General features: G+C 39.0%; 2 protein-coding genes across 8 annotated transcripts; both read right to left on the reverse strand.

Annotated features, from left to right (window-relative positions):
• Window positions 1–3985: 3985 nt before the first annotated feature.
• LOC147328129 (beta-2-glycoprotein 1-like) lies at window positions 3986–9136 on the reverse strand. Its single transcript, XM_086296301.1, has 8 exons — window positions 8977–9136; window positions 8268–8444; window positions 7693–7789; window positions 7222–7298; window positions 6714–6902; window positions 5932–6111; window positions 5599–5796; window positions 3986–4292 (listed from the first exon to the last, which is right to left on the reverse strand). The coding sequence occupies exons 1-8, from the start codon at window positions 9044–9046 to the stop codon at window positions 4228–4230; spliced, it is 1053 nt and encodes a 350-aa protein (XP_086152427.1). The 5' UTR covers window positions 9047–9136; the 3' UTR covers window positions 3986–4227.
• Window positions 9137–10432: 1296 nt separating this feature from the next.
• LOC147328130 (beta-2-glycoprotein 1-like) lies at window positions 10433–14999 on the reverse strand. Of its 7 annotated transcripts, XM_086296300.1 has the most exons (10): window positions 14983–14999; window positions 14664–14723; window positions 13002–13100; window positions 12521–12700; window positions 12276–12372; window positions 12120–12196; window positions 11775–11960; window positions 11439–11618; window positions 11011–11208; window positions 10433–10622 (listed from the first exon to the last, which is right to left on the reverse strand). In XM_086296300.1, exons 3-10 carry the CDS (start codon window positions 13069–13071, stop codon window positions 10513–10515), a joined length of 1098 nt encoding a protein of 365 aa, XP_086152426.1. In that variant the 5' UTR covers window positions 13072–13100; window positions 14664–14723; window positions 14983–14999; the 3' UTR covers window positions 10433–10512. The 7 variants fall into 7 exon arrangements, with proteins under 7 accessions (XP_086152426.1, XP_086152421.1, XP_086152424.1 ...); XM_086296295.1 differs by lacking the exon at window positions 14983–14999 and having other exon boundaries at window positions 13002–13187; window positions 14664–14879; XM_086296298.1 differs by lacking the exons at window positions 14664–14723; window positions 14983–14999 and adding an exon at window positions 14479–14580.

The following is a 14999-nucleotide window of genomic DNA, read 5'->3' on the forward strand; positions in this document are numbered from 1 at the left end:
AGGCTGAAACCGCTTCTCTGGGAAACAGATGAGTTGGGATCGGAGGTGCCAAATACTCTACATCAGCTGGAAGTTGACAGGAAGTGAGCAAAAATAAAGCACCATGGATAAGGAGTGCCTGCCGATCTGGTGGTTGGTCAACTCCCTCCGTTATTACCTCCTGGGACGTTCATTCACCCTCTGCTCGGACCACGCCCCACTACAGTGGTTCCACCGCATGAAGGATGCCCATATCACCTGGTGGTATCTGGCTTTGCAGCCGGAGCAGAGTGTGGGAGAAGAGTGTCAGAGTGTCATGAGTGGGTGCTCAACCAAAGTGGAGAAAGAGACTGTCAGTAGTGTGTCTCTACAATAAAAAAGAAAATAAGAACGGACAGCGTGTACACTTGTGGTCCTTTTTCACACTGTGACAGGCTTGTCTTTATTCATTCACCGTCATCATTCCAGCCACTGTAGCCTTTTGAGTCTGATAATCCAGATCATTTTCAACTTTCTTCTTGTCTGTCCTGAATTTAGATTCATTTCATGTAGCCGTTTGATTTGTTCAGGAGAGATCAAATACATTTTGTGCATTTTTATTGTTATTATGATAATACATGTATGGAAACAGATTGTTATTTACTAATTGCACATATTGCCACCATGATAGGTAACACCGTAGTAAGAAGTAGTAGCATGACTCCATCTCACTTATTAGCCATCAGTCTGTTTTCCTTGTATCGTCTTATTTTTTTTATACTGGCAATCTGTAATAAGGATATTACCTTTTAAAAGGTTGATGCAGAGCTCGCTTGCATAAAATCTGGTGAGCATTCTTCTAATATAGCTGTGCGATTTCTCTGTGAGCTAGAGGTCAGTGTTTTCTGCAAAGCAAAGTGTCTTCTCAATCTTACAGACATATTTTTAAAATCATTTTTTCCTTGATAAGAAAACACAAAGCTCTTTCTTAGGCAGTATCCCTGATCTCAGCCTCAGGTGCTCTGGACAGCTGGGTGTGAGGTCTATCAACAAATAACCGTGAGGTTAATTATTGATAGAATTATTGATATTGATTTAAAACTCTCAAATAAAAAATGTTAGTGTCCAGGAAATATTTGAGGAGCTATTATATTAATATGTTATTTATCACATGGGCTTTTGAATAACAGCATGTAAGTGTTGTTATGCTTGATTAATGACCATTGATCAAAGGCCATGAGTACCATTCACAGAGAGTTGGGGAATGGCTGCAATCTCAGCATTGTAAGATGGTGAAAGATGTACCACTAGGCCCCCTCCTCGATTCAAAGATGGTCTTTTACTTTTCACATAAATGCCCTGACTGATGAGACCGGGGAAGCAAAACTAAACATAATGCGACCAACAAACTAGAAATAAACTGAAATGCACTACAGGACGCTAAATTATAAAGTACTGACTTTATAGTTTGGCTTTAAGTGATCTCTTAAATAACCAGAAAGAATAATGAGTCTACAACCAGCTCAAAACGCTGGGTCAGAGATGCAGGACCATGACAAAAGGCTGTCCCTGTGATCTAAAATAAAAATCACAGAGGCATGAAAAATAAAAATCTTTGGCAAAGTAGGAAAATTTCCACTTTACTGTATCATAAGCACAGCAGGACACCGGCGTCTATTTTGATGAGCTCCGAATCTTCCTTGGTCAACGCAGAAGCTTGACATCTAGAGCGCCAGTGTGACGTCCTGAACTCCCCCACTGTCTGAGGGATACTAAACACCAAACCCTTTATCAGAAGGCCGTAAAAACATCTGTGTTTCTAATTTGTCGGGTAAAGCCACCCCCCGGTTTCTGGCTGGTACCACTTTGAAACTGCTTTATTTGTGCTTCAGGGAGGAGCTTCAGGTTGTGGCTCGAACCCTGAATAATGGTTATTGTCATTAGGTGAAATTCTGGCTGATGAGACCTGGGTTGGGCCACCTCTTTTTTAAATTGCTTTATTTGTGGTTCACCTCGGTGCTCAAAATGTCAGTCGAAGGTCTTGTCATTTGGCCCAGACTGGCTGCTGTGTGAAGATTCACCTGTCTATTCAGAGTCTGCTCCTGGACAGTCGACTCACATGGAGCTGTAGAATGTGTAAGTCTCACTTGGATTGTGATTTTCCTTTTTCGGATTAAATAAACACATAAAATGAGTTACAGACTTTCAACGGGTTTGCAGCCTCCAGCTGCACCCATCACCATCACCCTCTGTTGTCACAAAAGCAGCCGTTTAATGACAACAACCTGTTTACTATCATTTAACATATTTTCTCACACACAAACACACAGCCAACAGCTGTCTAAAAAGTGAAGACATCATTATGAATGAATGAATCATATTCTCAAACATAATATTCATAATGCTGTTCCATATGTTCATCATCATATTTTCATCATGTTGTTGTCAATTATACCCAGGTATGATATATAATAATTGTATGACATGTCATTAACATTATAACTGTCATAAATCTTTATTACTTCCTTTATAACTTCCCTTGTCATAAATCATAGGGCCATAGCTCACATAATGTATACATTATTACTCTCTTTTATCCTCTTTTAAGCATTAGTTAGAATTAATCTCTGGCTCTCTTCCATCTTTTTTCCTGCCTTTAACACCCAAAAGGCTACACTATTTGGCTGCATTGACACACAGGCGCAGCCACAGGAGGGCCTTCGGTCCATGGATGGCAGACTTCGCCCAGGTGGCAGCAAGACACCAGCTAAAACACTTTAGCCACAGAGCAGCGGCGGGCGGAGTTTAGAGCTCTGCCCTCGCGGGGTAAATCCCGTTGTAGAAATGTATAAAGACATCCCTGGTACAGGATGGGTGACTGCCGCTGCTTCACTGTGTTTAGCGGAGCGGAGTGGTGGAGGACACTACTGGAGGGCGCTGTCGGCCTGGCCCCACTGGTGGAGTTCGGTGGACTGTTATCAGCCTTAAGTGTGGCGGAGACTGATTGGGACTGTTGCGGAATGGACCTTTATTGTGTTTAGTTTTATGTTCTTTTAATTATTCTTTCCCCTGATCAGGATACATTTTTATGCTGTAAATAAAGTATGTATTTTATTAATTACTTTAACAAGATTTTACTTGTCTTTCTGGTCCCGTGATCATCCCCTGCTGCTCTTCCCGGGGTTCCCTTCTAACTTATACCCGTGACACATCCAAGTGACTTGGACTTGGATCCCACCCTTAAAGTAAATTTACAAAATGAGTGAAACTAGCACCACTGGCAAACAGTGGCCTGTGTGCGGTCAGTTCCTTGATCATTGATATGTAAATTGTCATGACCACTGACCAACAAGGGAGTTTTTCCTTCCCATTGTCGGCAAAGAGCTTGCTCAGAAGGGGTCATATGATTGTTGGGGTTTCCTCTTTTTTGTATTACTGTAGGGTTTTACCTTACAATATAAAGCACATTAAGGCACCAGTTGTTGTGATTTGTTGCTATATAAATACAACTGTAGTAAATTGAGTTGAATTGAATAGTTTTCACTCCCTGTGACCCCATGTCTTTATGTGATGTTAATTTGTAAACATGTGGGAGTGAGGGTCACGACACATGGCTGCCTCTCTCTGAACCTGGTTCTGTCTGAGGTTTCTTTCTGTTAATACACAGTTTTCCCTTACCACTGTCACCAAGTGCTTGTTTATAAGTTGTCTGATTGTTTTGTGTGGGTGTTTTTTTTTGTTTTTTTGTTTTTTTACATATTCAAATAAATTTGAATTTAATCATAGAATTTGTCTAAATTGGTTTTTGAACCATTTTTCTGGGATTTTAGAGAATTGTGTAAGTAGAGAATCAGCAGTACAACTGCAGCAATCTTCATTTTGTTAAGAACTTTACCAGTTTCAATGAAACACTAAAATAATCTCTAAATTTAACAGGACACTAGATGTGAATTGATAGAAGCAAAGGTACTCTGAAAAACCAGCTTGCAAATGTGCACACAGACATATACACACTTTGAGCAACAGCTAAATGTGAACACTTGTCTCCTGGCCTTTAATGGAAAGTAATATCCACACATCGTGTTTCAATCCTGAACACAGTAAATTTAAATTCCTTTCATAAATGAATTATAAAACTACTACAAATTGAACTGCATTTTTTACAACGTAAATGTAGCTTCAGTGAAACCACATTCTTTAATTTCAGCGACCAGAATGCGTTAACATGTGCTCCATATTGCATCACCTCAGTTGGCATCTGCATTTTCTTCAGCATTGTTGAATTTCTGATGGAAGTGAACCTGAATTGAGATTATAATTTATACCACTGGGCTCTGGAAAAAGACACAATGAAACATGGAACAAGTTAGAATATTCACAGTAACTTTAAGCTCTTAATAACTGAAGAGTGCTGAGGAGAACTGTCATCGTTACATTTATTAAGATACAGAAAAAAAGGAGGACAGTTAAAGGAAATATTTTCTGTTATCTCAAGAAAGCAGACAGCAGAAGAACCCATGTGTGCAGCTGTGCTTTGCTATTTTCTGCACGATTGAGTGATAATAGTTCTAATGGGAAATGAGTACTTTTAGCATCTCCACATGGAAAGTTAGTACAAATCCCTGTGTCACAGTCTACTGGTTACTTGTTGAAGACTGTAAATATGTCACTTTTACTGGCATGTCCCTTTAAAAAAAAAAAACCCTATATATTAAGGGGGACCTTAGGGGCTGCGACAACTCAGAGGGATAACACTTTTCAGCCTCCCCAGGAAGTCTATGTCAGGGTGCTGGCATAGACTTTGAATACTTGACCAGTTCTATATGTGTTTTGTGCATTTGGAGGAAGCATTCAACGACATCCCCTGTAGTACCCAGTGGGAGTATGTGGTGGTGAGACTAACAAAGCTTCCACTTTGGTGGCCTCAAAATCTCATCTCTGCTTTTTGCAGATGATGTGGTTCTGTTGGCTTCATTAGGTGGTGGCCTCCAGTTTGCACCGGAGCAGTTTGCAGCCAAGCTGGTATGAGAACTAGCAGCTTCAAGTCTGAGGCAATGGTCTCCAGCAGGAAAAAGGTGGAGTGCTCACTTCAGCTCAGGGACGAGTTGCTGCCCCAAGTGGAGGAGTTTAAGTCTCCGGGACTTGTTCACAAGTGAGGGGAGAGGGACAGATTGGGGTATAGCGACTACATTGATAGTGACTGAAAGAACGAGATTGCAGATACAAGCAGTGGAAATGAACTGAGAGATGAGTTTGGCCATTCGAGAGGAGCTCAGAGTAGAGCCACTATTCCTCTGCATTGAAAGGAGCCAGTTGAGGTGGTTTGGCTATCTGACCAGGATGCGTGCTGAACAACTCCCGGGTGAGATGTTCTGGGCATGTCCCACTTGGAGGAGGCCGCGGGTCAGAATCAGGACACGCTTGAGAGATTATATCTCTCGGCTGGCCTGGGAATGTCTTAATGCTCCCCCAGATAAAATGGAGGAGGTGGGTGGGGAGAGGGGGCCTGGGCTTTTCCTCCTCCCCCCACATCCCAGTCCCAGATAAGTGGAAGAAAATGGATGGATTATTATGATTATTCATTTTTTGCTAGTGTATTGTTATGCTTTCTTTTATCTTTCTTTATGAAATAGACCTTACCTTCATAGCATTCAGGGATCATGAGCCTTCCATCGATGCACTGCGTTGACACAGAATATCCACATTTCCTGGCGTTGTTCATGCACCAGACAGAGACAATATCTTTGTGGAAGACTTTGTTGGGTTTAAAGTCTTCAATCCACATTTTATTCCCTTTGTAAAGTATCCTCCCTTTATCTATTCCAATCTTACAAGGAGCTGTAAGTTACAAGAAGGAGAATTAAAAAATACAAGAGATGAAGGTCTCCGTTCAACTAATATAATCTCCTAAAAAGCGCAGCTCTTTGAAAATAAAGTGTGGTTTAAAAGATGTGATATTGGCTACAGTCCTACCCTTGCAGGATGGCTTCTCAGACCAAGTTCCATCCTGCTGGCAAACAATCTGCAGACTTCCCTCCACTATATAATCTCCAGTGCAGCCATATTTGATGGTCTCCAGGTAGTCAAAGTCTCTCTGGTCATTGGTTGACATGTAGCCTCTATCAATGTTCTCTGGTAGAGAGCAAGTCACCCCTGTAAAGGAGCAATTTCAGTAGACTGCTTAGACGACAATATTAATGTAGCTAGGCTTCATGCTGTCTTTCATAGCTCTGCATCATTATGACCTTTTTACTGGAGAGGAATATTTTACTTTACAGCTAAGAAGGGAGAAAATTCCAAAATCTGTCCAAATGTATTTAGATTTATAGTATTTTTCCTCAGATTTCACATTATTCTCAGTGAACAAACAGAACCACGAGTTGTCCATTAACTGCATATTTGATCATTCATCCTGTCCTGAATTGAAAAGATACTTATTCAATCAACAACTATACTTCTACTATGCTTGTTATGATCTAATTATGGAGTATGATAGAGACGCTCATACTTTTTAAAGTATGATTTTTAAAGTTTTCAGAACTAAATGGGAGATGTTTCAGCTTTATCCTAAGTTTAATCAATCTACTGTTACTGACATAAATACTAAACTCTAATCCTCAGCTTTTTAACAGTTTGAAATTGTGACACGTCAAAGCTAACACATATATTTTTGGGCTTTCTTTTAGTTTGAAGGGATGGTTGTGTTCAGTAAAATACATCTGCAGTGCCGCTGTAGCTTTTACATCCTCACGTACGTCGACATTCGGGTGTCTTGGTCCAGGTGCCACTGGTCGTGCACTCTGCCGTTGCATCACCGAAAAGTGCGTATGGAGGCAGGCATTTGTAAGTCCCCGTGATGCCGTAATCAGTGGTGTTCCCTCTAACCCTGGTGTTGTAAACAATCATCCCAAACTCTGGGATCGGAGGAAGACCACAGGTCATAGCTGCGACAGGAGAGACACAATGAGTGAATTTAGATATGTATCGTTACATGAAATTGTAAAGTGTCTTACCTAATTACTTATAACTTGTGCCTGTTTTAGAGTATGTAATAATTTGCATGGCCTTCTACAGCTCGGCCCACTCAGTAAATTCTTGTTTCTCATCAATTTTATTTCTGAATGTCATAGATATAAAAACATATAAACAGTACGAAGGAAGAACAACTGCATATTCCAGATAGCTGTAACATATATTTATATACATCAAATACAATTTTAATAAATAAAGAAATAAATATATTTTCTCTTTGTGATTCTGTACCTATGCATTCTGGTACAGGTGAGCTCCATGTTCCACTGGCTTGGCAGACAGAGGTGCTGGATCCAGACAGTATATACCTATGCAGTGCAATATTATTCATTAAGTTAATGCTTAAAATGTTTAATCACATAATAACTCAAAAATGTTAAATCTATTTGAATGCAAAGGCTGACTGAATGTTTGATTGCTATTTACTAAACATGCATTTTCCACTAGACAGTATTTTGCACCTCATTAGAAGTTCTTTATTTGCACGCCAAAAAACCAAAGCGTTAGCGAGAACAAAGTGCCCGATAGATTAAGGAAACAAATTTGTCTTTAAATGGCGCATCAAAAACAGCAGCTGGTTATACATCTACTTTTACTGCATATTATGGAGTCTTATTACTCTTGGTTTGTGGTGTATGTGCAAAGATATGGTGTGGTGTACGATGTCACACAATAAAATTTGACAAGATGCTCTTCCTTTACCCTTCCTGACAAGTATAGTTGATCGTACTCTGGTAGACAGTATCCTCGTAGTATAAGTCTCCATTAGGTGGGGAATCAGGATAAGGACACAGCTTTGCTGCAAGAAACAATATGTTCATGATAAGTTTCGGTATTTATTTGTTGAAGAATAATGTAAACAGAAAAAGATTTGCATTCTGTTCTTTCATGAAACCATCAAATACTGGTCCCACTGTATATAGTCTAACCTTTTCATTATTTAAACGTTTTAAATTATATAATATATATTACAACATAAGAACAAACATGAAGCGTGTCAATTAGTAGTATTAGAAAATGTTACAGTTAAAATTAGGTTACTCTACAAAAAATAGAAAAAACACTCCTTCTAGAGCAAATTGAAACATATTAGTAATATTTGCACTTATTACAGTTTCCTTTAAATTATTCTGCAAAAGTGTTGTTATTAAGGAGACAATTGACTTGAAAATCTTAAATGCGTCATGAAAGATGATGAATTTATGTTGATATTAAGTTACAATACAAGGCAATCAGTTCCAAGATGTTAAATTCTCACAAAAAAAATGGAGACCCACGCTTGCACAGAAGTTTAGTGGCTGTCCACGCTCCACTGGTAGTGCAAACAATTGTGCGAGGGCCTGAGATGGGGGTGTATCCGTCTTTGCAGGACAGCGCTAACTCCACACCAGGGTCAAAGAACATCTGGTCCACAGCCACATTGATGTTGGCATTCAGCTGAGGTCTGCGACATCCTTTGAAAACAAAATGATTTATTAAGAAGTGTATGCACTCTGTCAAGTTAACTGAGGGTTTATATATTATTACATTTGCAAAATATCTAACACTAAGCCTTACAGCACTACAAAGTGAACACCAGCATTTTCCCATAGAAATGAATTATTCACATATAATTATGGAAACGTATTTTTACTAAAAAAAAAAAGTCTTCGGATTATCAAATAATATTAACTGTCTGTGCTAAACAAATATTGCTACTTTAGAGAAGCAGTATTCACTTGAAAGTATTGTTTTTTTGCATATGAAGCTCAAAAACACTCATTTATGATCGTACTTCAGTAACTGATTACTGATTGATTTCCTTATAACTAAAAAACCCAAATATTTTACTTCTGTGACAATCATTAACATAAAAACTGCACTACAAAAGTACATTTCTTTAAAACAAGGCTATTGCGATGATGTGATCCTAAAAACAGAAAACAGTGAAATGAAAAATGTATATACAGTCAAGACATATGATATTAAAAAAACAAGAAATAATACCCTTGGCAGATGTCACGGTGCTAAAAAACAGAACTGGAAACAGCAGAAGCAAAGTCAGCCATCGTTCCATCTTTTGTCGAAATGTTCAGATGTTCTTCAGTACTTTCCTGTGGCCTCTGGTTCAAATACTGACTCGCTCTGTTGCTGCTGTTTGTATTTCTCTAGAGTAAATAGATAAGAGCGACATGAAGTAACTGCTTACTGCCTATCTTTGTTTTGTTTTCTGTATTTTGCTCGCTATCTGCAGTTACAGATTGTGATCCTTGTGACCTTTTACTGGAAGTAACAAACCGGACGAGTGGACTTTCCCTTGTTGCCACGATTGTTGCCCAACGCTGCAACCTTTTTTACATTCCTGTGTCACCATTTTGTAGCGGATAAATTACTCTGCAGAGCTTAATGCAATGCCTTGGGACAAGAGTCACCACAGGCAGGAGACAATCAGAAAAATATATACTGAATCTAAGTTGGATATGTTTTTTTTTTTTCATTTATGTTACCAGCTGATGAAAAATTGTAGAGTTTGAACCGTTTTCAGTATCTGAAGTTTGGCATGCAACAAAAAGTTTGAGAAACATTAGCACAAGTGAGTCAGAGATGCCTTAGAACATAGGAATGCCTTAAAATCAATCATTGCTGACAAATTTCTGCACTCACCTATGTCACCATTGCTCATGGTGTCCATGCTTGATGTCTTATACAACAGTATAAAGAAAATCTGTCTTACTGAGCTAAAACTCAAGAGAAATTTGAATCTATGTAGAAAGAGACACATTTCTCAAATAGAATCTAAATTAGTGATTGTGAGGATCTATGTTACTGTAAACCAAAGCCAGAAACATTGTATGAGCAGCTACAGTTTTAATATCAATGCCCGAACTCAAATGAATTGAAATAAAGTAGCACACTAATTCAAATGAAACTGCGCGATTTTCTTCACAAAGAAGTAATAATAGAGCCACACAGCATCTCATCACTGAATATTTTATCAACCCTATTACATGTTCAAGCTTTCAAGTCCATTTAAATTCATTTTTATCACAAGTGGGACTAAAGTGGCATCAGCACGAGTGTGGGTTGTTCACTCCCTGATATCGCATTTGAGTAGCTAAGGTCAAACGGAGAATCGACTAACATAAAAAGGTGTGAATTGGCTAAACTAAATCTCCTGGGGAAAGTTGTCAGTTGGACACTGCAATTATGTCAGCCTCTCTCATGTTAATAGCTTTTTATTAGCCACGAGCTCTCTGAGCTATACTTTGTATAGCCGTCATCTGGTTAGGAAGTTTAAACTTTTGAATGAGCCATTTCTCACAAGTTTAGCATATCTGACTGAAATGTGAAAATCATTAACGCACGTAGTTTAAATCTTCATATTTCATAGCAAAGTCTGGCCTGTGTATGGCTACGGATACAGTGTGTTAATAAGCGTTAATAAGTGTTAATGAATGCACACTTTCATGACTGACCAATGATATTTTATTATCAGTTGAATACAAGAAAACAGACAATGCCATTTAAAGATAGCGGCTTCCATCAACGTGTGATTGTAACGTTTCCTGGACTTGAAGTTGGGGGAGAAGCACACATCGTGATTTCTGATGGAAGCGTTTTTGGCCTCAAGTTGTAATCCATCCTGCCTGGTTCTAAAAAAAAAAGTGTGTGTGGGGGGGAACAAGACAGAAACAAATATATTACTGCAATCTTTGAACATCTTCATTTGACTGCATGGGCTTTCTAAAAACATCTGGAAACCATGTGACAGGAGTATTATTTAATTGTTTGGGGGGTTTTACAAAAAAATGTAATGGGTTGTTTAAAGTGAAAGCATGCGAGGCCGAACATGTTCATCACGAGCCCAGTTAACATAAAATAAACAAGTTTTGAACAACCTACATGTCACAAAGGAAGAAGAAAGAAAGTGAAACTGCTCTTTGATTTTCTTTTTTGGGTTTTTTTTTTACTCTTAGGGACCTGAACACCACCAAAGCTACAACTGCTTGAAAGACATTTAGTGAGTTAACAGGAACTCACCCTCGAAGCATCCTGGGATGGGCAGGTTTCCATCATTACAAGTGGTGGCCACAGGGTAGCCACATTTGTCAGTTTTGTTCAGACAATAGAAGGCGACATGTTCTCCATGGAGGACTCTGTTTGGTTTCAAGTCTCCAATCCAGATCTTCTTGCTGTTATAGAAAATACGGCCTCTTTTGATGCCAACTGTGCAGGGAGCTGGGTGAACAAACAGAGCAGCTGAAGCATTTTCACTGGACGTTACAAATCCAGTCTGTGGCTTATAAAGAGAGTGCTACATGCTGAGACACCAACTTATTTCTCGTTAGGGTGAGAGAGCGGACACTCATGAACACAAACAAGCTGAACCTATCAGAAATGTTTTGGAATAGTTTAAGATGAGGCTAGAATTTCAGCCTGAGGGAAGATCTTGTTTTCCTATGACTCACCCCTGCAGACCGGCTTTGATGACCAGTTTCCTGTGTTTTGACACTGTATTTCATCCCGACCTTCCAGAACATAGTGCTCACTGCAGGCATACCTAACCTTCTCCTTGTAGCCATGTTGTCTCATCACAGCAAAGGTGATGATGCCGTTCGGTATGTTTGTTGGAATTGGGCAGCTCACGTCTAGAATAAGGTTTTGAATAGGAATTAAACAGTTACCAGCAATTTCATAAAAAAACCAAAAACATTTTAAATAAAAAAAAATGGAAACAACATTTAGAGCAACAAAATTTTCCAGTTTTTTGTGAAGATCCAAAACAAAAGTAGACGTCTGCATACCTCGACACACCGGCGGTTCAGTTACGCCTCCATTAGCCATGCAGAATCCTCTCTCATAGCTTGGTGCTTTAGGTGGATTACACTCATATGTCCAAGCTTGGCCATACTTAGTTGTGGTTCCAGTCAATGGCTTATCGTGAACAATCCTACCATCGCTTGGTGGCTTGGGCAGAGGACAGTTCACAGCTTTAAGGAGAAAAAGAGGCCCGATTAGAGTCACATTGACAAAAGTTGAATTCGTTTTCTCTCAGCTTAATTTAGTGTACGATGTGCATTGGTTGTTCTCTTTGCTGTCCATTAAACATTAATGGTTTGATTTTCGCTCTGTACATTTTCCTGGATTACCTTTGCAGAGAGGTAGTGGATGGCTCCAGGTGTTATCATGTAAACATCTGGTTTCATTGCTTCCTATTAAGACATACCTGATGACGAAAAGTTCTCAGATATATTAACTGCAAACACAACTGTGTTTTGGGGTTTCATTCTTGCCGTCGCTCTTACCCATCATCACATGTGAAGTTAAGCACGCTCTTGAATGGTACTTCTGTCCTCCCCTTTGCAAACGGTTGCAGAGGTCTTGGGATCTGGCACATCTTAGCTAGAAAAATATGTCACAATATGGACAGCAGTGAATATTCTGTGGTTACAGAATATTATAAGCTGCAGGATATTAAAGCAGCTATTGCTGATTGTGTCTAAGACATATTCAGGAGGTCCCACGGCCTAAAACCACGATTTTTACTCACGAGAACATGCCAGGTTTGCCTGTGTCCATTCTCCTGTGGCAGTGCAGGTTATCCTGGCTGATGGTGTCCTTGAAGGCAAGTACCCCTGTTCACACGTGAGAGTCACCTCTTCTCCAACCTCATACACACGTTTTAGTGTTGAAGAATCAATCCCATCAGTGGTCGGAGGTCTGCTACATACTGGTTAAAGATCAGGCATAGAAATGGTCACGTTTTGCAACTAAACATTAAACTTTGTATTTTTTTAAAATATAACACTGCACTAAAACTCTGGGATCTATTATTCAGATAATGAGGCTTTCAACTGTAAAAACGTCACACAATAAACACACATGCATGAAATGCACAAATTAAATCATGAACAGCACGATCATTGACAGAAAGTCAAACGAGATATCTCGCAGCACATAACTCATAACAAATCTGTTTAATGCTAAAATACAAATGGTATAAATGGAGCAGTTATCCTCCTTCACTTTACCTTTCACTGATGTTACAGTTGTGTATAAAGCTACTTGGCTGAGGAGCAACAAAGCCAAAGCTGGAGACATCTTCCTGGGTTTGAAGACTCTCAGTGTTCCTGCAGATGTGTAAGGATGAGGATCAGGAGGGCTCCTGAGTAACAGGAGCGTGATAGCTCTGTCCAATCAGATGCTAGAGTAAACCCCTATTGATTGAGCACAAAGGTCGAAACTGTTGTATATTTACCTAGAGTTGATTGATAACTTTGATTTGTTACAAGAGCAATCAGCAGACACAAAGAATTACATGAACTCACAAGAACTTAACATAAAAACTTTGCTGTGCAAAGAATTGTCAATGAATAAACGTAAACAATCTTATTAGGAATGCATTTTTGCTCCAATAAAGCAGAGAGCAAATAGTTACCATGATAATGCCAACAACACAAGCACATTTAACTGCACGTGTTCTAGTTTGAGTTGACTAAAAGTTGTCCTTTAGCTCAATGAATTTAGAAAATTGTGGATTATATCAGCATACAAAAGGAGATTACTTCTAAAAAAAAAAAAAAGAGGAAACTTTGTGACCTGCAGGACCATAATCAGTGAAATTATGCAAAACCTAAGTGGGTCAGAGGATTTGTTGATTGCCAGCAATGTCATGTGTCCTTCATGGACGAATCAAAGTATTCAGATAGGCTCCGCTGATTTATCGTAAATCAAATTACTCAGGAGGTCTCAGTTTTTACAGGGATCCCTTAATATTCTTGAAACACTTAACCATACACTTACTACTATACTGTTCACACTCTTAAATGCCTTTGGAGCTATTTTTATTTCAAAACTTTTCAACCTGAATACTTCAGACAAATGAGACTCATGTGACAAAAGCACAGACAATATGCTTTTATTACTGATAGCGTGGCTATGGGAAGAACATTAGATCTGCCAACCTAATTAAATTTAGAAGAAGAAGAATAGAGATAGCAGTGCTGTACCGCAGGTCAATGGACCATAAAGGAATTGGTAAACTCAGAGAAGTCTGACAAATAGCAAGCAATTCAAAACAATCCATGCAGCTGTGACCAAATGCTTCATATGGGAACAAATAGCCGAGCTGAAGCAAATAGCATTAGTAAAATCTGCAAAATGGAGAGTCCAGTGAGAGACATATTTATAACTCCAATCACAGAATTTGAGTGAAATCTTAAGCACATTATTAGAGAGCTTAAATGAGAAACTGTGCTTTATTAACCAAGTGAGAAATCGGTCTCCTGGTGCTCAGTAAATCCCACAAATGATAATATCAACACGTTCTGCACAAATTGTGCTGCAATTTGATTCAAAGCAACATGAAAATAACGGATTCAAATGTAAGCTGTGTGGTGTGATCAGTGTCATTATCTCTTTGTCCTCAGTACTTTTCCACACGACCTGTGAAATCTGACTGCGTGCAGTATGGCGTGCCAATGTAACCGGTGTGATTCTGCGTTGTGTCTGATAAAAAAGGTAAAAGAAAGAAAGACCTCCAAGTAAATAATTTGCCCACTCCAGCTCCTCTCCCACAGGGGAATTGTAGAAAAAGGGGCTGGCATTTATTTTTACATTAAACATAAAATATGCATTTACACGTAACATATTTGACATAAGATAAAACAAAAACAACATGAAATCTGACATACCTGATAAAAAAGGTAAAAGAAAGAAAGACCTCCAAGTAAATAATTTGCCCACTCCAGCTCCTACGACCAAATACAGACAGTGGGGAAGAGGATTAGCTCAACCCACCACAGCTCCCAAGCTAGCAAGGAATACATATTCATGCTATCATTTATGGCGCCTAAAACACATTTATGACACACACATACTACACACTTATAACATCTTACAAAAACAGGCTCAATAATGACAATAACTGAATTAAAATCGCAATCATAAACATCAGGGTGGTTAAATATGAATTATGTGTGCTTTAAGGTGCTGGAAAGAAATGACACCCACCTCTCCCACAGGGGAAT

Source organism: Aulonocara sp. 'chitande type north' Nkhata Bay, linkage group LG6 (genome assembly GCF_057382095.1).
Source record: "Aulonocara sp. 'chitande type north' Nkhata Bay isolate Kocher_YH1m ecotype deep benthic linkage group LG6, A_spYH_male_GT1.1, whole genome shotgun sequence".
Classification (NCBI taxonomy): Eukaryota; Metazoa; Chordata; class Actinopteri; order Cichliformes; family Cichlidae; genus Aulonocara; species Aulonocara sp. 'chitande type north' Nkhata Bay.

Coding starts and splice junctions, on each gene's coding strand:
- LOC147328129 (XM_086296301.1), bottom strand. CDS start 9,046: ATGGAACGATGGCTGACTTTGCTTCTGCTGTTTCCAGTTCTGTTTTTT. Junction 6,903..7,221: donor ACCTGTACCAGAATGCATAG/GTACAGAATCAC, acceptor CTCCTGTCGCAG/CTATGACCTGTGGTCTTCCT. Junction 4,293..5,598: donor GATCCCTGAATGCTATGAAG/GTAAGGTCTATT, acceptor GTCTTTTTCCAG/AGCCCAGTGGTATAAATTAT.
- LOC147328130 (XM_086296300.1), bottom strand. CDS start 13,071: ATGTCTCCAGCTTTGGCTTTGTTGCTCCTCAGCCAAGTAGCTTTATAC. Junction 12,197..12,275: donor AACTTCACATGTGATGATGG/GTAAGAGCGACG, acceptor TTTCGTCATCAG/GTATGTCTTAATAGGAAGCA. Junction 11,209..11,438: donor ATCAAAGCCGGTCTGCAGGG/GTGAGTCATAGG, acceptor TTGTTCACCCAG/CTCCCTGCACAGTTGGCATC.